Raw genomic sequence first — 25,518 nt, forward strand, 5'->3', positions numbered from 1 at the left:
CAGGTCTGCTAGGGGCAAACTATCTTACTTTTGTCTTGATTTTCTTCTCATTCCTGAAGCGTATCTCCCCTGGCTGACTGCGTGTTTCTCTCAGAGCCTGAAAAATGCTGGTGCACTTGACCTGGCGCCCACCTCTGCAGATGAGACAGAGTCCCTGCAGACGGTGCCGCTTTCGAGACTCCGCCTTTAACTTTCAGAGTAATTAGCAGGTGTCACGTGTGACTTTGCGGTTTGACACTGTGTGGGGTTCCACCCAGCTTCTTAAATCTGTGCATTTACGCCCTTTACCGAATCCTTCAGAAAATTTTCCAGCTCCCACCTTCGTCTTCCCTCTGGGGCTCCAATTAAACGCATGTTTGTCTCCGGGCCCTGGTCCCAGTGGCTCTGCTCCGTCCGTTGGCCGTCAACCTGTTTCCCTGTCTGTCTGTCTGTCTGCCTGCCTCTGAGCTCACGACTCTCGTCTCCGACCCAATGCTGAGTCTGCCCGTGAGCTTTTCATTTTGGTTTTGCTGGAAATTTCCGTTGGGCTCCTCTTCCCTTTCATTTTTTTTAACTAATTTCTCCTTCTTTGTTGAGGTTTACGGCTTTCTCGTTTAAAGAAGATCCGTAACTGTCTGCTGATTGCTCTGCGATCCTTGGCGGATAATCTGGGCACCGGCTGCTGCCTGCCGGCTGTCCGCCCTCTCGGGGCTGTGACGCCTGGCTCTGCGGAGGGCAGACTGCTTACCGACCGCATCCCGCGTCCTACTGAGTCTGCTTTTGGCAGGCGGCCCCGTGCAGAGGCGCTGCCAGGCCCGGGAGGCAGGTGCAAATCCCCAGACCCGTGGGCCCCGTTCACATGACGCTGGCAGAGGGGGGGCCCCGCAGCGAGTGAGACGCAACCTGGGCTCCCCACGGGGTTCCGCGGACACCGGCGACAAGGAAGCAAGGACCACCCTGCTGCTACAGGTCGGCATGGGGGCTTCCTGCCGAGCCTGGGTCAGCGGGAGGGGGTGAGCAGCCCCCCTGCCATCTTGCCCCGGCTCTCCGAGGCCGAGGGGCGGGGCTCCGATCCCCTCTGGGGCAGGGAGACGTGGGTGGTGCCCCCGCCCAGCGGGGCACAGAGACCGGCTCCCCTCGCCCTGCTGACACACCCGGCACGGCCTGCTCGGAGGGCTGGAGAGGAAGGTGGCTCCCCACTGGCCCGGCGGACACGGCCGGTGGGGACTGAGGGCCCTGCTTGCTGTCGTGGGGCAGCTGCCGGAAGAGACACGGCCCACCCGGCCACTCAATCCAGACGACGCTCAGGGTTTGCTGCAGCGGCTACGTGCCAACAGGGAAGACAGAACCAGGCCCTGCTCCGCTGAAAGGGTCCCGAAGCCGCCGCTTAAGTCTCCCCCGGGGTTCCCCTGGTTTGCTGGTTAAAGAGCGATGTTCCGTAGGCACACGTGTGCGCAAACACTACACGTATGCACTTATCACACCGCCTGCACCTCCCATCCTTCATCACGTGCGAACGCGTGTGGGATTCACGCGTAACAGACCTATCTGCCAGCACGCGTCCCCGTCCCTCAGGACCACGGGCTGCTCGTGGCCGGCGGGCAAACCGGGGCACGGTGCCAAGGGCAGGCCACGAGCAGCCCGCTCGTCTCCCTGGGATCTCAGGGAAGCTCTGCAGGAAGGGGCGGGAGGAGCATGGGTCACAAAGGTGGGAGGGCCCTCCCGGGGCTTCCGACCGTCCCCGAGGTGGGCAGCGAGGCCCACGGGAGGAGCTGGGGCAGAGGGGCTGGCGCCCTCCCCTCCAGTCCTTCCCAGCCCAAGGGCGGCCTCGTGTGGCCCCGTGCGCGCGGCTTTCCAGGAAAGTAAAGCTGGCATGTGACACAAGGGAAACCGAGGCACGACACAACTCTGGAATGCTTACCGGGAAGGGGACGCCTGGAGGAGAACAGGCGTCGGGTGCACGGGGTGAATGGTGGTGTGAACTGCAGGGTCCACCTGTACTCCAGCAACTGAGGGGCTGGCAGGACCCGAGAAAAGGGCCCAGGTCAGGGGCTCCCGGCAGGTGCCCTCGCCACGGGGCACAGGGGGGAGCGTATCAAGTCACATGTGGTCTCCCGTAGCCACAGCCCTCCTTCGAGTGCGTCCCGGCGAGCGGTCCACACAACCGCCGACCCAATTTCTATTAATCAGCCACGAAGGCTCTTCTCCCACAGCTGCACTCAGCAAATGAGACAGTGGGACAGGCAGCTTTGATCTTGACGGAGAAGAGATCGGTGATAAAGCCTTTTACTCAGGTTTTAAAAACAAATAAAAAGGAATCCACCTGAAGTGTGCCAGCCCACGCAAACACGAGCGCGGCTGGCCCCGTTGTGTGGACAGCAGCCAGGGGCCCAGATGTCACACCCGCATCTCTAGGGGGAGGCACTGTGGGCAGCTCGGGCCGCAGCCGAAGGGTGGGTGTTACGGCAAAGCCCGGACGCGGCGTCTCCTCCGATTCCAGCACTCGGTGCTCAGTACGGGGCACCCGGGGCGGCAGCCAGGCCCCTCAGGAGCGGCACCAAGCAAACCGCCCCGGCCCCCCCCCGCCCCCCGTTCTTGGCGGGGCTCCCTGGAGGCCACTCTCGCGGGAAAGCCCAACCACATCCTTGGCTGAGCCCCTCTGCCGCCCACCTCGCCCACTCACCGTCAGGACCCAGGCAGACCCCACCTGCTCTCCGGGGCCCCGAGCCCACCCTCGGACGCCAACAGCTGTGCTCCTCGCTGGGCTGGGGCTGCGCCTGGAAGCCGGGTGCAGGGGCGTGCTCTCCGCATCTCCACGCAGGGGTGCTCCCGCGGTACGCGCGCAGCTGACCCCTCGCCGAGCCCTCTTCCAGGTCCCCGCTCTGGGCAGCCCAGGGGGCTCCTATGCTACGGATGCGACCACTTCTTTGCCCGGCAGGCTTTGATGCCTCCACCGCTCTTGGGAACAAGGCCACATCCGTACCGGGACGTCACCCAGCCTGGCCCCCAGGCCCTGCTGGTCTCTCCCCCCACGTCACGTCCTCAAACGCACCACCTCCCCACGAAGCCCGCAGGCCCCCAGCGCACCTGGTCTGCCCCTGGACCCCCCGCATCGGCAGCGGCCTGCTCCAGTGGCACGTCCGCCCTGCTTCCCACGGCCTGACCCTGCGGACTTGATTTGGGGAGCAAGTCCCCCAAATGCCCGTTAAACGGCAAATTCAGGAGGTCAGAGCGGACGTGCCCAGGCTCGCCAGCCTTTCCTCCTCACGCTCGCCCAGGACACCCACACTCGTACCTGAACAAGTCAGGGAATAACAAACTGGGGACTTGGGAACTGGGTGGGTCCCAGCGACAGCGAGGTCTGAGGCGAAAGTCCTGACACAACAGAAGCTTTGGAAACGACGGGGAAAGCTGGGACCCAGAGGGCGCTGCCGCCCCGGGCACACTTCTCGCAGGGACGCCCACAGCCTGAACGCAGCCTCACGCAGGTGAGGGACTAGCCCTGGGGAGAGAACAGGGCCCGGCCAACTTACCCTGCACGAAGCAGGGTCTGCGCCCATCGAGTGCCCTGGAGGGGGCCCAGGCGTGTCTCTCTGATCCTCCAGCTGCACCTGTGCCCACGGCAGGCTCTCAGAGACCCGGAGCCGACGCCTGGACTCCCTGTGCACCAAGGGATGCCGGGGGGACGGCGTCAGCCTGCCCAGCGGCCACTTTCCAGTAACAAACTGCAACAGCGGGGCCCGTTCGGGGACCCGTGGGGAGCTAGGAGCAGGTCTCCCTGAACACCTCCTCCTTGGAAGGCTCTCCCGGTCCAGGGAGCGAGAGGAAGGCCGGCCCGCCGCTCGGCACCAGGAGGTGTTCAGTGTCGGGATGGGGTCCAGAGAAATGGAGAAACCCTGAGGAAGACAGGCTGCGTCGTGAGCTGGCCGGACACATGGGCTGAAGGCGGCCTGGCGGACATGCCGAGGTGCCCTGTGAGTAGCTCTCTCCCGAAACAGGGCGGTCTCTTGGGCTCTGGACGAGCCCCTCAGCGTGCTGGACGCAGGGGAGTGTCTGTGCAGAGGCGGGGGGGGGGGGGGGGGCGGGGGGGGGGCGGGGTGGGGAGGGAGGACGATGCTGACATACCTGAGCGAGCTCACCTCCTCCCTGGAGACTGGGAAGCCCTGCTCGGAGGCGCTGGTCTGGCACTGCAGCATTTTCACCTCCACCTCCAGCTGCGAGCGAGAGAGAGCACGGGCGGGTCAGTGGGGGTGCTGCGGCCCACCTCCTCCCCCTCGGGCCCCTCGCACCCGAGATCCGGCACCCGACTTCTGGGGGGAGGGCGCGCCGGGGGCCGAGCCACCGTCTCCGGGGCCACCCCATGTCCCGGCGGCCCGGGGCAGCAGGACCTCGGGCCCTCCAGCCACGCAGACACAGCCTCCCCGTCGGCACCCGCCTCCGGGACAACAACAGACACGCGCTCCTTCCCCGGACGCAGCTCCCAGCCGGGGACGCTCCCGACGCCTGGCTGTCCCTCGGGGCACCGCCTGGCTTACCACGTGGCTTACCACGGCAGACGTGGCTCTGCGCCCGGCCACCCGACGGCGGCCACGGCGGCCTCTGCGACCGCTGTGCGCCCGGGTCCTGGACCAGAGCAGGCACTCGGTAACCAGGCATGTGACAAGAGAGGGAGGCAGGTCGCGGTGGGCTGGGGCCGCGGGACCCCAGAACCGACCCCCAGCCTGGCCTCGGGCTCCTCAGGCACACCCAGGACGGTCTGTTCTGGTCCAGACATGGCTCTCAAGCCTCCACTTTGGGAATATTCGTGCTCAGCCGGTTTTCTGGCCACCTCAGACCTTGGGGTGCTGAGTGCCCCTGACTTCTTGGCGTCCAGCCTGTCTAAGAGGGGCCGGGAGGGCCGGGGAGGGTGCAGGGCAGCCTTCACCTCTCACGGGGCTCTCCTGGGAGGTGTGGCCGAGGGGGCAGCGGGCACACCACAAGAACAAGGACTCGCCACCTCTCGCCACTCAGGTGGAGCTCGCCAAGGGGCGGGCGCCACACCAGACCCAGCCGTTGGGCGGACAGCCTCCCCGGAGGCCGGCAGGTTGTTACTCTGAGAGACAACCGGAGTCAGCCGAAGAAAGAAAGAAGGTGTGAGCGGACAGGTGTCTCAAGCTCCGAGCCACCACGGGGAACCCTGAACGGGACAGTGACGGTGACAGTTGGGGAGCGCTGCCGCAGGGGCTGATGGGGTGGGGGCGCAGGGCAGACGGGAGTCTCCCCACCTTGGCAGGGCGTGGCCTGCATGCAGTCAGCCCCCACACGGCCTCTCCCTGTGGTAGCCTGTGCTGATGCCCTAAAGGGAGGCCACTCGACCTCCCCACATGACTCTCCATGGAGGCCCAGAGGACAGGTGATTTCAGGGAGAGGCCTCCTGGTGCGCCCACCACAGTGCGGGCTGGGAATGACGTGGCCCGGGTGAGACTGACTGTGGCCCTGCCTCGCTACCCTCTGGGCCGCGTGGCTGAAATGTCTGCCCCCGAACTGGGGTGACCGAGAGCTCCCGGGGCCGGGTCGGGGGGAGCAGAGTGTCTCCACGTTTTTGCCTTCCTAGCTCGAAGGGACAGTCTGCTGTGCTCTCTTCTCGAAAACGTCTTCTCCAGGTTGTTCCTGGAAAGGTCCTCCTGGGGCAGCTCATTTAGGAATTCTCAGGCCCGAGGCACCCGGTGTGTAGGAAGCCCTGATTCTCATCATCAAGGTCGCGAGTGACGCCACCACACAAGCGGGTGACCCCAATCCTGCTGAATGCAGATTAGAGAGCAGACATGAGCTGGAGCGGCCTCGGCGAGGTCCCCAGAGGAAAGGACGGTCGGGGTCTCCGCACACGGCTGCCCGGCACTGCCCGATGGGCTGAGGTCCCCCTGCACAGATCAGGCACTAAGCGACCACTCGGTGGCACCAGCACGTGGAACAAGGCCTGCTCACACCTGTGGACAAGTAGTGTCCCCCGTGTGTCCCCCGTGTGGCGTGTCCCAAAGCCTCTCCTGCCCCTCCCCCAGGAGCACACACACCCGACTGGCCAGGCGCGCCGCTCCTACCCGATGCCACCCACATGCTTATGCAGTGACCGGAGGTCCCTGTGTGTCTGTCCTCAGGCCACAGCCAAACAGGCCACCGGGCACACTGACCTCGCTGGACCCGAGGACTGTCCTGGAAAGGCACAGAAGGGGCCTGAGTCCAGCCTGGGCTGATCCCTCGGTCTCCTTTCTCGTGTGTGTCGGGCTGCTGATGTCTTGGGCAGAGGAGGCGTGCACACTCACGGCGGCTACCTGCCCGCCCCACAGGGAAAGCTGGGCTTTGGAGCCGCAAGACAGGACGCTTCCTGGTGACGTCACCGTCCAGGCCCCAGACCTGTCACAGGCCCGCTGCGCCTTGCTCTGGATGCTGTGAACCACGCGCAGCCTTCAGATCCGAGGTTCAGACGCGGGACACGATGGGTACGCACCCCAGAGGCCTCCGGAAGGCACCCCGGTCACCCAGGCGCCACCCACAGCCAACGGGAGCCACCAGGCCGCGGGGCTCTGCGTCACGCCTCCACTGGCAAGTATGAACCGTCTCTTCCCCTACTTGTTTATTGATTTCTCATTACAAAAACAGGAAGACGGGCTGCACGCTGTTTTGTACTTCGGTTTCCTCACTTAGCTTATTTTGGGGAGATTTCCAAACCAGTGCCACGAGAGCCCCTCCATTCGTGTTCGTGGCTTCACGGAACACTGCCACGTGGACGCCCCACCTCTTGCTGACACGTCTCCCACGGAGGAGGGTTTCGCCGCTTCCACCTGACGGCGTGAAGTCAGTGCCGAGGCAAGGCAGCTCTTGGCTCCCCGCGTGCAGGCGGATCCCCAGACGGTTCCTCCTCCGGCTGACCTACCGCCCCCGGGAGGGCCCAGAGGTGCCCGTGCCACGTACCCCGAGGCACGACAGCCCCGCTGGTGTAGGATCCCACGTTGTCACTCATCCGCTTCCGCGTCTGCTTCTGATCTCCAGACACCGTCCTGACCACAAGAATTCCAGGGCGCCTTCTCTCTCCCTCCCTCCCTCCCTCCTCAACCATCAAAGCAAAACAAAAAAACTTTTTAGAAAACACCGGGACCACGGTAAACGCACAGACCGGAGAGAGAGCATCTGAGGACACGCTCGCCCGCCCGGCCCCCGGGGGCACGGTCAGCCTCGCACACTCCCTGCGGGCAGGCGTGCTGGGGGATCTCGTCTGGTTACCCTGATGTGCCGCTGCCGTTCTAAGTGCGTGCGTGTCCTTGTATCGTCTGACTTGTTTTTGTATTTGCAGGACTTAACATCTCTGTTTAATTTTGTTCCCCACCCTCAGTGCGGTCAGGAGGCGGTCTCCGCGCAATCCCGTCGGCTGCACAAGCCAGGGCCTCCCTTCCTCCCAGCCGGACGGCTCGCACCTCCACGCCAGGAAGCCTGGACGCGTCTGGGGCTTGGCTGGAACTGGTGCTGGTATCTTCCTACTTACGGCATGTCAGTTTCTGGCTGCAATAGATGCGCTTTATTACGCTGAGAAATCATCCATATGTTCCTATTTTATGAAGACTGAACGTGGGCTTTCTGGCAAATGCCTTTTCGGCAACTATGGAGCACATGTCCTAAAACCAAGCCAGCCGGCCGGTGAGGGGGAAACCGCGGGCGTGCCCCAGAACACACGGCGGCATCGGCAGCCCGAGCCCCAGCACGCACACGTGACGCCCACACAACACAGTTGTCGCTCGCCCCCAAAGAGCTTCCCCTGTCCGTGCTCCGGGTCGGGGTCCGTGTTCAGAAGGCCTAGCGGAATTTCCCCCAAAACTGCCTCAGCCCCGTACGATTTCGGTCTCTTTTTGTTGGGGGAGGGCAGGAGCGGCTATTTTGTGACAACTTTGTAATTGTTTTCTTTAACGTTTCTACCTCCATCGCTTCTGGAGTCAGTACTGATAGGTTGTGCTTTCCTAGAAAACAATTCAGTCAGTTTATTTAAATTGAGCTATGATTCAACTTACATTTATTCTTTTTAGATGGTTTTTTCCTTTCCTGTATTTTCCTTTACCAACGAGGTGAAGTTCATGCGCGGTCAAGGGCGTGAGCCCCACATGCCCGGCTCCGTGACCGTGGTGTGGGCACGCCTGTGGGATGCCAGCCACCCCGGCAAGACCGGAAGGGGGCCCCTGCACGCCCCTTCTGGCCAGAAACTGCACGATCATTCTTAGTCCTCATTTGGGTAGTGACGTGTCTATTAATTTTGTACCAGAACTGTGAATAATTCATACGTTTTACTGGTTTTATTTCCAACCACGAGCATTTGGATTTATTTATTATTTCCGCCATTTTTCACTTTCTTACTAACTTCTGCTTTGATCTTTACAAATTCCTACTTTTTACTCTATTAGGGTTTATTTTGTTTTCCTTCTCTGAGTTCTTGAGCTGGGTCTTTAATCTGTCTATATTCATTCTTTCCTGTTCAATAACATAAATATTTAATCCACGAGTTTTCTTCTGAACTCCGCTCTGTTTCCCACGGGCCCTGAGATGTGTTTTCTAGATTCCGTGTACGTCCGCATCTCACTGCTGCTTCGACCCAAGAATTGTTGGAGACGGAGGTTTTGGTTCTGGTTTTTTTTTGTTGTTGTTGTTCCTATTGTTTTTCTGTCTGTTTGTTTAGGTCACCATTTCAAATTCCTCACCTCGTGATCTGGTAAGTGTGCTGGTTACATCTATTTGAACTTAGGAAGGGTTTCTGTATTATCAATATGTGGTGAATTTTGGTGAATGTTTCCTATGAGCACTTTATAGCAAGAGTGTCTTTAGTTTGGGGGGTTAAGGGCTTTACATGAAACAGATTTTACCTTTCTATCGCTTACTCTCGACCCACTTGACAGACCAGGGATTACAAAGTAAAACAAATCCTCCTGCTGCTGGCGTCCTTGACAATTTCCTCCCAAATCTCTCCCCATTTTCGCTTTTTGAACACTGATGACGTATCTGTGGCCTATTCATCTCGTTTACTTTTTCGTGTGAAATTCTTGATACTTAGAGACGTCTGTACTTTTCGTTCTCGCGTTTGCTTTCGTAACTCTTGACACGAGCCCTGCGCTTTTCGGTTTCCAACGGTTCCTATCTGCCTCCCGCACAAGAGTATCCGACGGGTTACGCGCGTCCAGCTTACGGTTTACCTTTCCTCGGTTCCATGTGCCTTGGCCGCGTGACGTTAACTTTAAATGTTTTAGTCTTCAGCCACGATGGGGTGAACACCACCGCCCTCCGGTCTTCTCCCGTCTTCTCCCTTCCCAAGAACTTCCATTAAATGGTAAACTGTGCGCCACCGGAACCCACGGCATCTGCCTGGTCCTGTCTCCTGACCTCCTAGCGCGTTTTGGTCTTCTGGCCCCATGGGTTCAGGTCTGGCCCTCAGGCCCTGTAGCTCCAGTTTAACCTGGGCTCCGGGACCGGGGACGCCCCGCAGCAAAATGTTCACAGATGACTCTCCTCTGCTCAAGGTCAGGTTGTTCATTCTTCCCCTGAGAACTTTTTCTACCATCTGTGTTGCTACAAAACTTCTGCCTTTTACAAAATTGTGTGACGTTGCTTTTATTACTCACCAGGAAGGTGACTTCTGCTTTCACTGTGACTTTCACTGTGGAAAGGACAATCCTGACCAGGCGGCTCTGTGTGGCCTCCACATACCTTCCGACTTTGCTCTGCTGGGGGGGGGGGGGGGGAAGCCACGGGCACTCCCCTGAGAGCAAACGCAAGCCCTTCCTCTCTGTCCCAGAGACAGACGCTCAGCCTTGTGGGCATTGACGGGCCCCTCCCGCCACGGCCACTGCACCTGCTGGACCTGTCCCGGGGCGCAGACAACAGGTGCCCTGCCCCTCCCTGTGGCTGCCCCTCTAGCCCTTTCCCTGCGGCTGCAATTCTTGGCTCAGCCCCACACGCCCCTGCTATTTCCACTGCTGAGGGCCGGCTCCCTCCCGTGAAGGGGCTTGGCTTTTAGCTGCAGTTCTGTTTGGCCCAAATTTAGGTTTGCCTTTTTTGGCTTTCATTCTTCTTGGTACTTCTGGACACCTTCCAGGAAGCAAGGAAGAAATGCTGACTTATGCTATAGTGTTCAAAGCAAAATAGGCCCTTTTAACTTGTAAGTTTGACTCATAACCGCTTCCCACTCGACCCCCTCCCGCCCGCTACAGCCCACACATGCCGAGGCCCCCGGAGCTGCCCGAGCCTGCCCTCCGAGCGCCCGCACCTGCCAGCCCCCAGTCTAGGGCAGTGGCCGGCTCCCGACACACACGACAGGGTCTGCAGCTCAGCCCCCCCCGCCGCCCCCCCCCCCCCCCCCCGGACCCCGTCAGACCCACCTCAGAGGCCGCCACCTCCAGCAGTCCTCCCAAACCGGGAGTGGCGGCCCCCGCCCATATTCAACCGTGTAATTCTAAGACTCGTGTGTGTGACTGTTTTCCTGCCGGCCTGGGAACTCCTGAAGGTGCGTATACCTCCGCTCACCTCTTAACCCAATTCCCAGCTCAGACGTGGCACGCCGGGGACGGTCCAGGCCCGCAGACAGGGGCACAAGAGCGTGTGGGTGACCAGTATGCCAGTCCACGCCTGGTGCTCCCCTGGCATGCATGGCCGAGTGCCGTGCAGCCTTGGGGACAGCACGCGGGCCGGGCCTCCGCCAGGACGGCAGCTCCGGGCCGGCGAGCGGAGGCAGGGTGAACACACAGGAAAGCACGCCGTCCAGGGAGAACACAGTCCGTCCGGCATTTGCCCCCCAGCACCCGATTTCAGAAAGTAAACAGATCGGTTATCAGTAAGAGGAAACCGGTCGGGCTCTGAGAGGGGTTGCCGGACGACGAACGTCAACGGCGCTCCCATGGGCGCCTCGGGGAACAGCCCTCCACCCCCCGCCCGCCCGTGAGCCCGGCTGGCTCTAAGGCCACGGCCTCTCCGCCGGGGCCCCTCTGCCCCGTTCATGTGGGAGGGTGGTAAGAGGTGCTGGCACCAGCCGGGCCACACACAGGCTCAACCTCCACCTCCTCATCGGTCGAGTGGGGGTGATGCCTCCTGTTCTGGAGGTCTGAGCAGGAAGTGGGCCGCCCGAGAGGAAAATGCCCAGCGAAGCCCCGTCCCGGCAGCACCCCAGGGCCCCACCCTTCCCCACCCTCAGGCCCGGCCCTGGCCCTCCCGGGGGCACAAGCGTTCATCCTTTGTCTTTCAGCCAACGGGCGAAGCCACGCTGCTCTGACCCGGGCCCGGAAGAAGAGGCAATTGGAGATGCATTAACACTGCTGTCTGCAAACACCTGTTTCGTGCCTCACTGAGAAGAGTCTGCATTTGTAGCTTAAGACAAAGGAACACAGAGCTAACTGGATCGTATCTTCTAAGAGATTTGCCAAACGACAAAACCCCGAGGGCCGTTCCGGAGGGCCGTTCCGCGAGCCGCCCCGCACATGGGGTTCGGAAGGGAGGCGCCCCGGAGGGGGTGTCTGCAGGTGCAGCACGTGGCTCTGAGCCACGCGCCCGCGATGAGGACGAGGCCCTGGGCCTGCCACCGCCCAAGGGAGCCCCTCCGCACAGGCCGCACTTCATCGCCACACCGGCCTCCCCCAGAGAGGCTCTTCTGCATCTCCGACCTCTGAAGCCGACGCACACATTTACGTTCCTTCCTTCGGCTCGCCGTCCACATCAAGAGGCAGAATTAGCAGCAGGGCCGGCTCCAGACGACTCAAACGCCCAGGGAGCCCGGCCGCCGGCAGGCTGTGCTCACACCCTGGGACTGGTGGGCGCCCCTGGGGAAGCCCGATGTGCCCGTCTCGCAGCCACCGAGGGGCGCGGGTCAGCCACGCTCGGTCCACGGCCCCGAGGCTGCTGCTTCTGGTTCTGCGGGCGAGCACGCTGAGGCCAAGGAGGTAAATGTTCCTGGCATTTTCACAGCAAACCTGGAGCCCAAAGAGCATGGGGACCTGGAGGTGGCCCGCTGAGCACCGGGGTACTGAAGGTCCCACTGTCCCCAGCCCACAGACATACCCTACGACTCACCCGGAAGCAAAGGACGGCACGTGGCAGAGCCTTCGTTCCTCTACGCTCAAGCCACAGGCTGCGTGAGGAACACGTCGGCCTGCACAGAGCCCGCCTGTCTTAAATGCTTTATTTTTAAGAGAGAAAGAGAGACAGAGTGCGAGCTGGGGAGGGACAGAGAGAGAGGGAGACACAGAATCCGAAGCAGGGTCCAGACTCTGAGCCGTCCGCACAGAGCCCGACACGGGGCTCAAACTCACGAGCCATGAGATCACGACACGAGCCGAAGCCGGACGCTCAACCGGCTGAGGCACCCGGGCGCCCCAGAGCCCGCCTGTCTTTACGCAAGGCACCGGGACACCAACATTCTCTAGGAGGAGGAGCGGGCCCGGCTGGAGGCCGGCCGACCTCTACCATCCTGCCTTTTCTTTCCTTTCTCCGCTTCACACCATGGACGTGTGCTGTTTACTCAAACAGCAAGGAAACACTAAAAATATCCGTTTATTGGCCCAGAGCCCAGGCCAGCATCCACCAAGAAGCAGCCGTCCCAGTCGGGCCTTTGCTTTCGATAGCAAACCACAGCTCATGGCCCACGTGCCCGCACACGCCCCACCCACAGGTCCTCACCCTCCTCGAGGCACGAAGAGCACGTTTACCAATCCCTCGGGCTCCCACCCCAGGAACAGTGAGTTCCGGAGAGACCACACCCCCCAGGCCGCCACAGCACCTGCAGACCCTCGCAGGGACCGGCGGCACTGAACCGTGCCCCCCGAACTACTGAGCGCGTTGAGGTGTCGCCACCGTCCCGCTCCGGGGTCCCGGCTTGCGTTCAGGCGGGGCTGGGCTCTCCGCCTCTTCACCAGCTGCAGGCCCTGAGCCCAAACCGCAGGGAGGGCGCCCGCTCAAGGCGCCACCAGCACAGTACTGCGCGCCAGCAGACACGTGCGGACGGCAGACAGCGGCGGGAAGTGCCGGAAGGCAAGGAAAGGCAGTCTCTGCAGCAGCAGGAAGTGCTGCCCTGGGGTCTCCACTGGTCTGCCCGCAGCCAGGGCTGTGGGGGCCTGGGCTCCCGGGAAGCACCCGCCCACCGCCCAGGGGACCGGGCCTCCTCGGGGCCTCGTGCCCGTGTCAGGGCACCCCAGCAGAGCTCGGGGCCCAGTTACAGACACCTGGGAGCCAGGCCCCCACTCCAGCACGGATCAAGCCCAGGAACCGGGGCTCACACCTGCTTGAAGTGTCCCCTAAACCAGGCGTCAGAACATTCCTGGCATAAAGGCCCAGTGGGCAGCACCCGCCAGTGCCACGGTGCACGGGCGGCCACGGGCCACAGGCATGCAGACAGGTACCTCTGCCTTGTGGTTAAGCACGTGTGCTTAGAGACCGCAGTGGGCCGCTCTCTTGCCCCTGACCTGGCCTGCCCCCTCCCTGCTGACGAGGGAACAAACCAGCCGGGACAGAGGCTCAAGAACTGAAGGGCGCACCGCCTGCGGGACACCTACCCAACAGCCCCACGGCCGGCCGGCCGCTCTCCCCACCGCCCGAGCGGGAGCGGGGGTGCTGCTCGCCACCCCCAGAGTAAGAGGGCAGCTAGCTCTCTGGACCGCGTCCCCGGGTGGAGGCGGCCCAGCCCGGCGTGTCCAGCACCGAGCGAGGCCGGGTTGGGGGTGCGGGCAGCTTCTCACCAGTGCCAGCCGGGTGTGGCAGCTGGGGGTGCGGTAGCACGGCAGGCTGGGGCGCTTCCTGCCCACGAGAGAGGCCGGTGGCAATGGGCAGAGGTGCCAGTTTCCAACACGCGGCCGAGCCCGGGCAGCAGCCGAAGCGGCCGGCTGCGCTGGGAACCGGGACCCTCGCTCCCGACAAAGCACAGATGCGGGAGTCCTACGGGTTCTGTGGGAAGGCTACGCCTCGCTCTGTTCACGGCGCAGGCGCGCCACATGAGAACCGGTGTCGCCGTGGTGCCGAGGCCCCGGAGCTCCAGCACAGCCCGCGGCGTGCTCCGCGCCCACCTCCACGCATGCGCACGCGGACGTGAGATGCAGTCTTCTGGGTTACGTTCCTCCAGTCTCCCCGTTACCGGATTCCCAGGCTGCCGGTGAGTGTCGGCGTTTCCGAGTGCGCGGGTGGGGAAGGGGCCGTACAATTCACCTGCTGTCAAGGGTGCTGCTGACAGACCAGCGACAGACCAGTGACCAGGTCACGAAAGGGAGCAAAACCTTCCGAAGATCAACAAACCAGCCGTGTGTCTACGTGTTCCGTCTCCGTAAAGCCCACGCCCCGTGGCAGGAGCGGCACCTGCCCCTGCACGGGGTGGGGGTGATTCCCAGGACCTGTGTCCGCAGGACCACCCCCACCCCCAGCAACCTCCGAGCCCCAGACGGCCAAGAAGCGACGACCCAAGAGAAGGCTCCTGTGGAAGGGGCGCCCTAACCGCCCCCACCCCGTGGTGGGCCGGTCGTGGGACGACTCTGGGCCTGAATGTTAACCAAGTCCACACGGGTGGGAAGTTGCACCTGCTGAGAAACCACACCACTACCTTGGGCGCAGCTGGACGCAGACACACGCCGCCTGTCCACCCGGGTTCGAGGAGAGGAGCACTCCGGGTGGGGGAGTGCCACGTGGCGGGAACAGCTCGCACGAAGTCACAGAGGCATCGAGGACACAGAGGCATGGGAGATCAACTACAAAGATCCTAACGTCAGGGATCCCGCTCACTGAAGTCAGGAAGACAAGCACAAGCTGGAGCCACCCCGGACGGGACGTCCGCGTGGACCCCACGCGGTCCGAACTCCACACCGGCAACTGGCCACCAAACCCCGTCAGAGTCAGGTGTGGGAAGAAGGGGAGAAGCAGGCAGGTCTGTGGTGTGGAGGAGAGAGGAGGACACGGGACAGGACACGGTCTCAGAAGGCCACACCACTTCTAAAAGCCACCGCTCCTCGTACGAGGAGCCTGCAGATGTTAGTGGAATATTTATAGAGACGTGAAAATCCCCTTACCAAGACGGAGATGAATACAACAAAGGCCGCTAGCCCCCCAAAAGGGATCAGAAACCCACTACCTACCCAAGTTCCCAGAGACCAAGACTCACGTCCCAAGCCCTCCCAAGGGCAAATCCGCCCAGGCTGCCTCTGGTGCTCCCCGGCCCCCACCCTGGCAGAGACTGCGGGCCAGGTCCGTGGGTTGCTTAGCATCCGGCAGCCAGGATGAGACCTGGGGCCACAGTCAGGAGATCGAGGTCCCATCACCACAGCAACGGCAGCAGGGAAGACCCCCTGACCAGGCCTGGGCACAAAGTGTAAGCTGACCCCAGCCCCGGACGATAAGATGAAGGCCCCGGCGTGAAGCCACCCCTCAGACCACAAACTGTGGTTTCTTGCATGTGTCCCCGCACATCTATGTGTCATGGGAGGCTCTAAACCAAAAACACTCTCCCCGGCACCTTCTGGAAGAAATGACCCGTGCTCTCAGGAGGCCAGGTGCACAACAGGCTGGGGTGAACAGCTGGGCCACGGGACCCCGCGGCCAGGGCCGCCGCTGGGAAAGTGGAAGGCTGGGAAACACGAGGCAGGCCCGGTGGCCATCCCGGCTCACCGTCTTCAGGGAGTCCGGGACACGGCACAGCCCGGGCAGGGGAGGCAGACCCAGGAGGGCGGGGAGACCACGGCAGCCAGACTCCACACTGCAGGGAGTGTGCAGGGGGCCCCCACAAGCGCGCAGCAGAACCCTGACCGGCGTATACAGGAGAGGAAAGACCTCAGATCGAGGATTGAACCATCACGAGGGACAAGAGGGAATTACCTGTCCAGCTGGGCTCCAAAGCGCCTAACTCCCAGGGTAGCAGGCAGAGCACCCAGGGAGGCCAAGACCCAGAGCTGGAGATAATTAGCCCTAGAACAAGTGCTGCTCTGGGTCAGCCTGGAATGTCATCAAAGTGCCACCTGGCAGATCGGGCCATTTCTAAGGACCTTTGCCACGTTCCTGAACGAAGGAAGCTGGAAGGATCTTCACAAGAATACACAGGCATCCAGCATCCCCCCAACACAGGTGTTAGACTTGGCACAGAATGACTGTAAACAGTCAATATAACTGAACTCCACACTTTTAAATATAAGGTATAGACAAGGAGAGAAGAGGAAACCACAGGCAAACTTTTCAGGGTTGCAAACAGCAACATCTGAGCTAAAAATGCACGGGTCACTCCAGTGGAAGACTAGTCCAGGGAGCTTGGAGACACAGCAGCAGGAATGATTCAGAAGGAAAAGAGCACATGTGAGCCATGGGATAAGTCCCAGCATCCGAAATGTGGGTAACCGGACGCGGCCCAAAGGAGGCCTTTCCAAAGGACGAGGGCAGGAAGTCCACAGAGCTAAAGAACGCAAGAAAGCCCAAGCACAAGGAACAAAGGAAGGTCCAAGAAGGACACAGAGGCACGTCGTCATCAAATTCCTCCAAGCAGTGATCAGTGATCACGAAACCACCAGAAAAGCCAAGTTACACGAGGACCCCGGGGCTGGCGACAGGGGCCTGAGGGAAACAAGGCGAGTCAGAGGCGAGTGGGGAAAACCTCCTTCAAGTCCTGAAAGGAACAAACACGGCCAGTGAGACAGGAAGTAAAAGAAACCGCCCACCTTTAGCTAGACCAAAAGGGGGAGCAGAGTCCCCGCTACTGACCTTAGGAAGTAAGGACGGTAAGATACAGACCCCGGGAAGTGAGGATGGTAAGACGCCGACCCTGGGAAGCGAGGACGGTAAGACAGCCCTAGGACAACTAGATGACTCAGACAAACTCCTAGAAACACACAAACTACCAAAACTGACTCAAGAAGAAATGGAAAATCTGAACAGGCCTGTGATGAGTAAGGAGGCTCAATTAGTAACTGAGGATCGCCCAACAAAGAAATTCCCAGGAACAGACAGCTTTACTGGTGAATGCTAGCAAACATGTAAAGTAACACAGAATTCCCAAAGTCTTCTAAGAAGCTGAAGAGGACAGAACGCTTCTCAGCTTATTTTATGAGGCCAGCATAACCGTGATACCACAGCCAGACAGAGAAGGCTAAGACCGATAATCCTTATGAACACAGCCCGAGAAGCTCTCAACAAGACAGCAGCTAACCAACCGGCAGCATCTGAGAGGGTCAGACACCACGACCAAGTGGGCTCTAAGCCAGGAATGCAAGAATGGTTCAACATAGAAAAATCAGTGAATGCAGCACACACCGCATTAACAGAAGGAAGAAAAAGCCACATGATCATCTCAACTGAGGCAAAACACCAGTTGGCAAAAATCCAACGCCCTTTCGTTATAAAAATAACAAACTAGGAGTGGAAGGCAACTTCCCCAACCTGACAGTGGGCATTCACTAACACCCCCAGCAAACATCATACGCTACGATGCAAGACCGAAGCTTCCTCGTAAGATCAGGAACAAGGCAAGGACGCCCGCTTCCACCACGGCTATTCAACATTGCACTGGAGCTCCAGCCAGAGCAGTTGGGCAACGACAAGAAACAAAAGGCATCAAATCGGAAAGGAAAAAGTAAAGCTATCTCCATTCACAGATGACCAAGATCTCATAAATTGCAAACGCTACGGAACTGACAAAAACCGCCGGAGTTAACAGAATTCGGCAAAGTGGCAGGAAACAAGACCAACGCACAAACACCAGCAGTGCATCTGCACGCTAGCAGTGAACAATCAACAAAAACGTTAAGAAAGCAATTCCATTCACAACAGCATCAAAGAGAATAAAACCTTATGAATAAGTTTAACCAAGGAAGAAAGACGTGCATGCTGAAAACCATAAACACTGCCAACAGAGATCCCAGCAAACATAAATAAATGGAAAGACACTGTGTGTTCATGGGCTGGGAAATTCAATGTTGTCAAGACGGCAATTCTCCTCAAAGTGATCCACAGATTCAACGCAGTCCCTGTTAAAATCCTGTCTTTTTTTTGCAGGAATTGGGAAGCTGATAGTAAAAATTATATGAGATTACAAAAGATCCCAACAGCCAAGTTAATTCTGAAAAAGAAGAAGAATGCTGGAAAATGCACATTTGCCAGTTTCAAACCTTACCACAAGTGACAGGAACCAAAACAGTGTGGTACTGAGAAAGGACAGACCTGTAAGTCAAGAGAACCGAACCGGAATCCAGAAGGAAACCCAAGCATCTCTCTTTCGGTGGGGGAGAGAACAGTCCTGGGACCACCGGATGTCCACGCACAAAACCATGAAGGCAGACCCCAACCTCACACCACCTTCAAAGATCAACTCAAGAGGATTAAAACCTCAGTTAAAGAACTAAAACTACAGAACCCTTAGAAGGAAACACAGGAGTAAATCTTTGCGACCCTGAATGTGGCAACGGTTTCTTAGGCATGACCGAGAGCATCAATGACAAAAGACAAAAATAGACAAAACGGATAAAATCCAAACCCTGTGTGCACCCAAGGACACGCTCGAGAGGCAGAAGACAATTCACAAATGACCCGATGAGAACCCAGTATACACGACGTAAGACGAGCCGCGCAGAACTCGTATTGCTCAACAAAAAGCCAGACGACCCAGTTTGAAAATGGGTAAAGGATCTGAACAGGCATTTTTCCGAAGAAAATACACAAATGGCCAACAAGCGTGGGAGGAACAGCTCCACGTCACTAGCCATTAGGCAGATGCAAACCCAAACGACAATGACACGCACCTCACACCTACCAAGAAAACAAGTGTTACGTCTCCTCTCTCGTTCCTGATGTTGGTCACCTGCACCTTCGCTCCCTCCCTTCTGGTTAGTCTGGCTGAGACTCATCAATGTTGTTGATCTCTGAGAACCAGAGTGTGGCCTTGGGCACAGAACTCACCTCCGAGCATGAGACCTACAGGGCGGGGGGGACCGACGAACACCGACAGGTAGAACTCTCTAAGGGGTCGCTGCCCTGAACAGAAACAGACGAGAGCAGAGAACAGGACACGTGGCTCCCTGGCGGAGCTGCCCAAGCGCCAGGCTCAGCAGACCAGCCTCTGACCTGCCTGTCTCCTCTGGTGACAAGGTCCCTCCCTCTTGGAGAGGAGGCCTGGCTTGCCACACTCACTCACAGCTCCAAAGAGTCATGAAACTTTAATGCTAATGGCACTCACGGCCGGCTCACTAGTGCAGCATAACCTTTAAATAGAGGCCGCGTATTTCAGTTTCATTTGGGAAGACACAGTTTGATCCCAGGGCCTTACCCAGTTCCACAAAGCACTAGCCAGCAGGAAGAGCAGAGAAGTGTGCCCCACCTTGACACGATCGCAGTGAACCTGGCACTGTGGAGCGTGAGAGGAAGGATGCGTGCACCCCCAGGCCAGGGCACGGGAGGGTCCGTCCGCCTGGGCCACGGACCACAGGTGGTACTGACGGGACCAAGGCCCAGTGCATCCCAGGGACTCTCCCCAGAGCTCAGTCTGGGCAGGTACCTCAGGTGTCCCAGAGAAGAGACGACACTGAGGTCAGAGTGGGAATCCTGGCCAAAGGCCACCTTTCTGCTCAGTTCTGGACCCATCACACATCCAGGAAGGTCCCTGTAGTGGCTGCTTCTTCTTGGGGAGGCGCGGGAGGGGCCGAAACAGACTGCCCTGGTTACGTTCCGCTCCGTCTGGAGGGACGCACCTGACCTGACAGGCCAGGCAGGCCACGGCAGCCACCGGTGGCTCTCCCGGGGAACTTCCTGGCAAGCACAGCTGGTCACCCGAGCTGGGACACGCCTGCACCCCAGAGAAAAGAAGCCCCACCGGAAGAAGTGTGCAAGCAGGACTTCACGCTACAGCGCCATTCCCTACGCCAGCACATTTGCTAAGAAGATTCTAGGGACCCCTGCACCCCACCCACCCAGGGAACAGGCTGTGGGAGCGTCCTGGGGTGGGAGAGACCAGCCAGGGCGGCCCGGCAGCAGGTGACGGGCTCGTGGTGAGCGGAGGCAGGGAAGGCCCAAGAGACAGACCTGGAGAAATCCAGGGTTTTAGCGGGAAAAAACCCGAAAACAAGCTGAAAGTCACCCGGGTCTGGAGGCAGTCTGGGCAACGTACACCACCTGGGTGCAGAGGGGTGCCAGCAGCCCAGCGTGGTCTCTGCCGCCCCAGACCCAGCCACACACGGTGGGCGGCCCATCCTGGGAACACGTGGGAGGTGTCCACGTGCTTCCGTGGGTCTAGGGGCTGGCTGAGGCTGTGAGGCCGCCTCCTCCGGGAGAGCAGTCGTCGAGACGGGGGTGGGGGTGTTAGAAAGTCCAGGAAAATCCCACGAGGGCAAACCCCCCTCCAGAAAACGCGTGCACGTAGCAGACACGTGGCCACGGTTCTGCGGGCTCTGGACCCCTCCACGTCACCACGGGCGACCTCGGCGACGTTGAAGAGGAAAAGGCCTTGCCACAGAACGCCTTCCACTGAGGCCGCTCTTCCAGGTGGGGCTTACCGTGGGCCCCAGGACACCCGAGTTCCCACACTCCCCAGTCGGGAAGGCGCAAGACAAGTCTGGCTCCAGAGGAGCAGGGCCGCCATGGCCGTCGTGCGAGCTTCCCCCGCGGGCCATGGACCCGGGGGCCTCTCCACGGTGAAGGAAGCAGTGGCCAGACCCTGGCTGTCACAGAGCCCAGGCTGCCCAAGCCTCCGCAAAGGACAGTGGGTGCCAAGGGCAGGACCACGTCTACCCGGCTCCCCAGGGACACGCCTGCAAGGCGTGCGGCAAGTGCTCGGAGAGGAACCACAGTAGCCAGTGAGGACGTGGCAGACTCACTGATACGGTCAGGAGCGAAATCGCTCAATGCGGACACGACAGGAACTGCCAGCTGAGAAAGACCTAAGCCAGAGAAGGCCACTGCCGAGGCTCGAGACGTTCAAACGATACAAAAACGTCTTACTTAGAACCCGGCCGAGCGTGAGAAGGTCTGTCGCGGAAGACGCCCCCCGCTGGAAGGGGCCGCGTGGCTTTTAAAGATAAAAAACCTGGGCGCCTGGGTGGCTCAGTCAGTTAAGCGGCCGACTTCGGCTCAGGTCATGATCTCACGGTCCGTGAGTTCGAGCCCCGCGTCGGGCTCTGTGCTGACAGCTCGGAGCCCGGAGCCCGTTTCAGATTCTGTGTCTCCCTCTCTCTCTGACCCTCCCCTGTTCATGCTCTGTCTCTCTCTGTCTCAAAAATAAATAAACGTTAAAAAAAATTTTTTTAACAAAAAAATAAAAAATAAAAAAAATAAAGATAAAAAACCAATTTCTATGTGTGGCTGTTAGAGACCCTCACCATGCCTCAGCTTTGTGGGCTGGGGCTGCGGGGCCTTCCCTCTCCTCCAGGGGAGCGCCAGCCTTCTCTGGCGTCCCTGACCCCGCAAGGGGCCCGGTGGGCCTCGTGGTGAACCTGGGCCACCAGCTGGGCGAACAGCAACGTGCGAGTGATGGAGACGATAAACCAAACTCAAGAGAAGGCCGGGAGGCCAGAGGCTGCGAACCGGAAGTCGGCAGCACAGAGCGTCAGCAGCGCAGGGCAGAGGACTCCGCCGGGAGGCCCGACCCGCGACCTCCACCCTCACGCGGGACAGAAGACACGAGGGTATCTAAGACAACACTGACGAGGGAAATAACCGAAGGGTCAGCCCTTCCACAGGCTGGGGCTCTGGGGACTTTGACAGCACGTCTCCGTGGTCCAGACAGGAACAGGCTGAAGCGTTCCCTCCGCACTGGGGAGTTTCCTTCTCCTTTTGGGAACGATCCGATTAAGAGCCAGAAATGACACAAGCAGACATTTATTTCCTAGGCTAGGAGACCATCCTCTCGGACCCCTGTCCCCAAAACACAGACGGATCCCCGTGAGGTGATAGATCACCAACCTCGTTAGGTCTTTGCAAGCCTGGAGGAACCAAAAAGACCGGGCCCTGCTCGGGGAGAGGGGCCCCCGCTCGGGGAGAGGGGGCGGGCGGGTCGCAAGCTGCCTCCCCCCACGTCCACATCCCGTCACTCAGCAAATACTTTACAACCAAGTCCAGGGCCCGGCCCCGTGGCACCACCACGTCCATGCAGGCCGGCTGGCGTGAGCAGGCCTCACGGTGCCCACAGGCCTGCGGCCCGGCCACCACTGCACCTGTTCCCTCATCTGAGTCATGGCGACAACCCCGGCACCAGGGTCTGCCGCGAGGGCTAAGAGGGATGGTCCGGGTACAGCCGCGAGCACAGCCGGACACACGGGAGCGCTCGGAGTTCAGTGGCTGCGGCGTGACCGAAAACGGGCCCACAACAAGGATGACAGCCATGGTGACGGTCACAGGCCCACAAGTGAATGTGGAATGGGAACGTGACGTGTCCCTATGAAGGGGAAGCAGAGGACGTTTAACTCGAGCTGAGGGAGGGCTCGGCCCTGAGGGACAGAAAACACATTCCAGGGGGCGGGAGCGGCATGGGGGCGACGGGAAGGTGAAGGAAGCCGCATGAGGGGGCCTAAGTGAAGACATGTGTGCGGAGAGTCAGAAGGGCGCCCAGAAGCGGGACTCAGATACCCGCAGGACCTGACAAATACGGTGTCGGGACACAGACGTGTTTAAAGTTGTCCAGCCCGGGGTGCGTGACCCCTTCTCTCCCTCAGGAGCCTCATCCGAAGACAGGACTGAGGCGGCCAAAGGCGGACAGCCTCGAGCTGGCCCCTACCGGGGCCCAGTGTGGAGCAGCACCGTGGGGAGGAGGGGACCCAGGGCTGGAGTCTGGACGCCCACACGCTAGGCCTCGGGGGACAGACGAGCCAGTGTGGCACGGGCAGAGGGCCCCACGCCCACATGCCACCCTGCCCCCAGGCAGCCCTCGGGGCGCGGCGGCCAGCTCCGTGTCCCTCACTCACCCAGAGCCCTCCGGCCCTGAAGAGCCTGCTGGGGACTCTGCTCTTGGGGGTGGCCCTGTGCCCCCCAGGTCAGCTCGACGCTAAATTCTCAAGAGGCTTCGTCGAGCCCTTCTCCCAAAACCAACTCCGCAGCTCCCACTGAGCCGGCCCAGGCGCTCGCCCCCGGGAGCCAGCACCCAGCAGTGAATCTGGGCGGCTGCCGGGCAACGCGCCGGCAAGGTGCGCTGGCCACGGCGTGGGTGGGGGGCCCGACACAGCCACTCCCAGGGCGTCCGACGGCCCTTCAGTCTGTGCTAATGTGGGTCAGCGCGGTCAGGGACACGAGGGACAGGAGTCCCGGAGGCCCAGGCAGAGGCGTGCGGTGGCCGCAAAGTCACTGGAGCTGGAACCCGCCGGAACCCAGGCCTCTGCCTCCTGAAGGGTAAGGCCAGGCGCCGACGGGGCCACGCCACAGGGCTCCGGGAGCTCACGTCTGCACAGCTGTCAGAACGGCGCCCGGCTGGCCGTAAGGCCGCGTAAGCGTGCGTCAATAAGCTGCCGCGATCACCCCGGTGCTCGGGACACTCAGGAGCAGGTCATGAGGTTGATTTGGGTCTGGCCCCGGCTACAGACACCAGACCCAAATCAACCTCACGACCTGCTCGCGGACTTGGGGTGCTCGCTCCAGGCCACGCACTGGACACACAAAGATGATGAGGACGTCGCTTTGACACGGGAGAAGACAACACGGGCACCAAGCACCACCGGCCAGCCAGCGGATCTGCTCTCCTGCAGCGAAGGCCTGTCTCCTCCATGGCTCTGCCGAGGAAGCGGGACAGCCAGGGGGACATGGCAGGGGACACAGCCAGGGACACGGCCAGAGGAACACGGCCAGGAGGAGGACACAGCCGAGGGGACATGGCCGGCAGCTGGCATAAAGCTGCAGAAGCAACAAACACCGGGAGATGCCGGGAGTGAGTGGAGGCGGGCAGGACCAGGTCCCGGGACACGCACAGAACAGTCCAGACCATCCCGGTCGGCTCAGAGCAGATGGCCAGGCAAGTGAAGCAGGTCAAGCCCGGGTCAGGCTGGGGACACGGCCGCCTGCGAGAGACTGACTCAGACGGTGGCTCAGGAAGGCGAGCTCCCTGCAGCCTCTGGGGCCGGGTCCCCCCTCCCCCCTCCCCCTCCTATAGCTCCTGGAGCCTGCCGTCTCGGGCCCTGACGCCTCCCTCTATCATGCCGGGCCCCAGCGGCGGGACACAGACACTGCTCTGCGGGCATGGAGCCCTGCGAATGAACAGGCTGACCCAAACCCAAGATGGCCACCAGCCTCAGGGACACAAGTCCTGCTGGTCCCTGCAGCGATGTCCCCCATGAGCCTTCCTGACTCGCCCAGCACGGATGAAGTTCTCCCATCGAAGCGGGGGGGGGGGGGTCCTCCCAACCCTGGCTTGGTCCCGTGGCAGCACGGATCCAGGACGTGAAATGAGTCACTGTCAGTCGGAGAACCAGGAGGTTCTTGTAATAATTTTCCGGAAGGCAGCTGGCAACGCTGGCAGGCTGCGATAAGGCCAGGTTCTCGGGCGGCAGGCACGTACGGATGCTGGCTGCCAGCACTGAACAATGGAAGCTCACACAACCCCTTCTGCCGATTTCCCGGCCCTCGATGCTGCTTTCACAGTGACAGACGCATCAGCAGGCACACACGGGTGTGCGTGCCCCTCGCAGAGCCGAAAATCGGCTCTCACCGGCATCTCCCGTGATCCGCGCACCAGCCCCTCAGAGCCACAGCCAGCGAGCCTGGCGTCTCAGGATGAAAGCCGCGGGCAGGGAGAAGCTCGGTGCGGGCCCAGAGGGCCGCACGCTCGCTCACCGATGTTGCCCTGCCCCAGTGGGACGCCGCCACACCTCGGAGCCCCCCAGGGAGTGCCCGACCCGCCAGAGCCCCTCCCGGCTGACCCTGCTGCGCAGGCCCAGAGGCTGGCAGTGGGAGCCCGCGGGAGCCACAGGGGGGAACGGTATTCAGGGTGGATGACTGCTTAGTTCCCAGAGTCGTGAGGGCGTCATTCCCCCTTAAATCGGAAAATACGTCTGCCATCCTTGCTCCCTGGAGTATGTAAAATATTAGAGGGAGTTTGATAATCAAAAACCTCATTTCTCCAGCCACGGCCGGCCGTATCTAATTAGGGTGAGGGATGTTAATGATACAACTATGGCCCAGGACATCTTTCCTTGTGATACTAATTGCACTTAAAGAGAAAAGCCTGAATGATGCCATGCTTCCTAATTAGCACAGGTTTGCTAATTAATAACAGAAAGGCAAACTGTCTTTGTCTTGTCATCTGCAATTAGCTACAGATGTTTAAGTTTTTCTTTTTTTCCTCTCCTTCCCTAAGTAGCGAATCAACTTAGGGCCAGAAAACAGCAGGCTGGGAGAGGCGGCCCAGGAACCGGGCCGGGTGCCCCTGGCCAGAGCCATCGCCAACACCGTCACCGAAACCGCATGAGGGCCGCGGACCCAGATCCAGGGTCACCTCGATCCCCGTGTCACTGCGAGCTCCGGCCCCGGCCCCACGTGGGGCCTCACTCTTCCTCCCACGCCAACCAGGGCCCACGGCAGGGACAAAAGTCCCTCCTGACCCGCTGGGGGCCCAGC

The 25,518-nt window shown here is 60.6% G+C and overlaps 1 protein-coding gene across 6 annotated transcripts in view; it reads right to left on the reverse strand.

Annotated features, from left to right (window-relative positions):
- MAD1L1 (mitotic arrest deficient 1 like 1) overlaps window positions 1-25,518 on the reverse strand; it is a 322,840-nt gene that overhangs the window by 109,961 nt on the left and 187,361 nt on the right. For 4 of the 6 annotated variants that reach the window (XM_040455714.1, XM_040455715.1, XM_040455713.1 and 1 more), the window contains one exon: window positions 4,105-4,193. In XM_040455714.1, coding sequence (XP_040311648.1) covers window positions 4,105-4,193 — 89 coding nt within the window. Of the gene's footprint in view, window positions 1-4,104; window positions 4,194-9,547; window positions 9,551-10,512; window positions 10,665-18,760; window positions 18,766-25,518 lie in introns of those variants that run through there. The other 2 variants (XM_040455717.1, XM_040455718.1) reach the window with 2 other exon arrangements.

This window comes from Herpailurus yagouaroundi, unplaced genomic scaffold (genome assembly GCF_014898765.1).
Source record: "Herpailurus yagouaroundi ecotype Mexico unplaced genomic scaffold, PumYag 216, whole genome shotgun sequence".
NCBI lineage: Eukaryota > Metazoa > Chordata > Mammalia > Carnivora > Felidae > Herpailurus > Herpailurus yagouaroundi.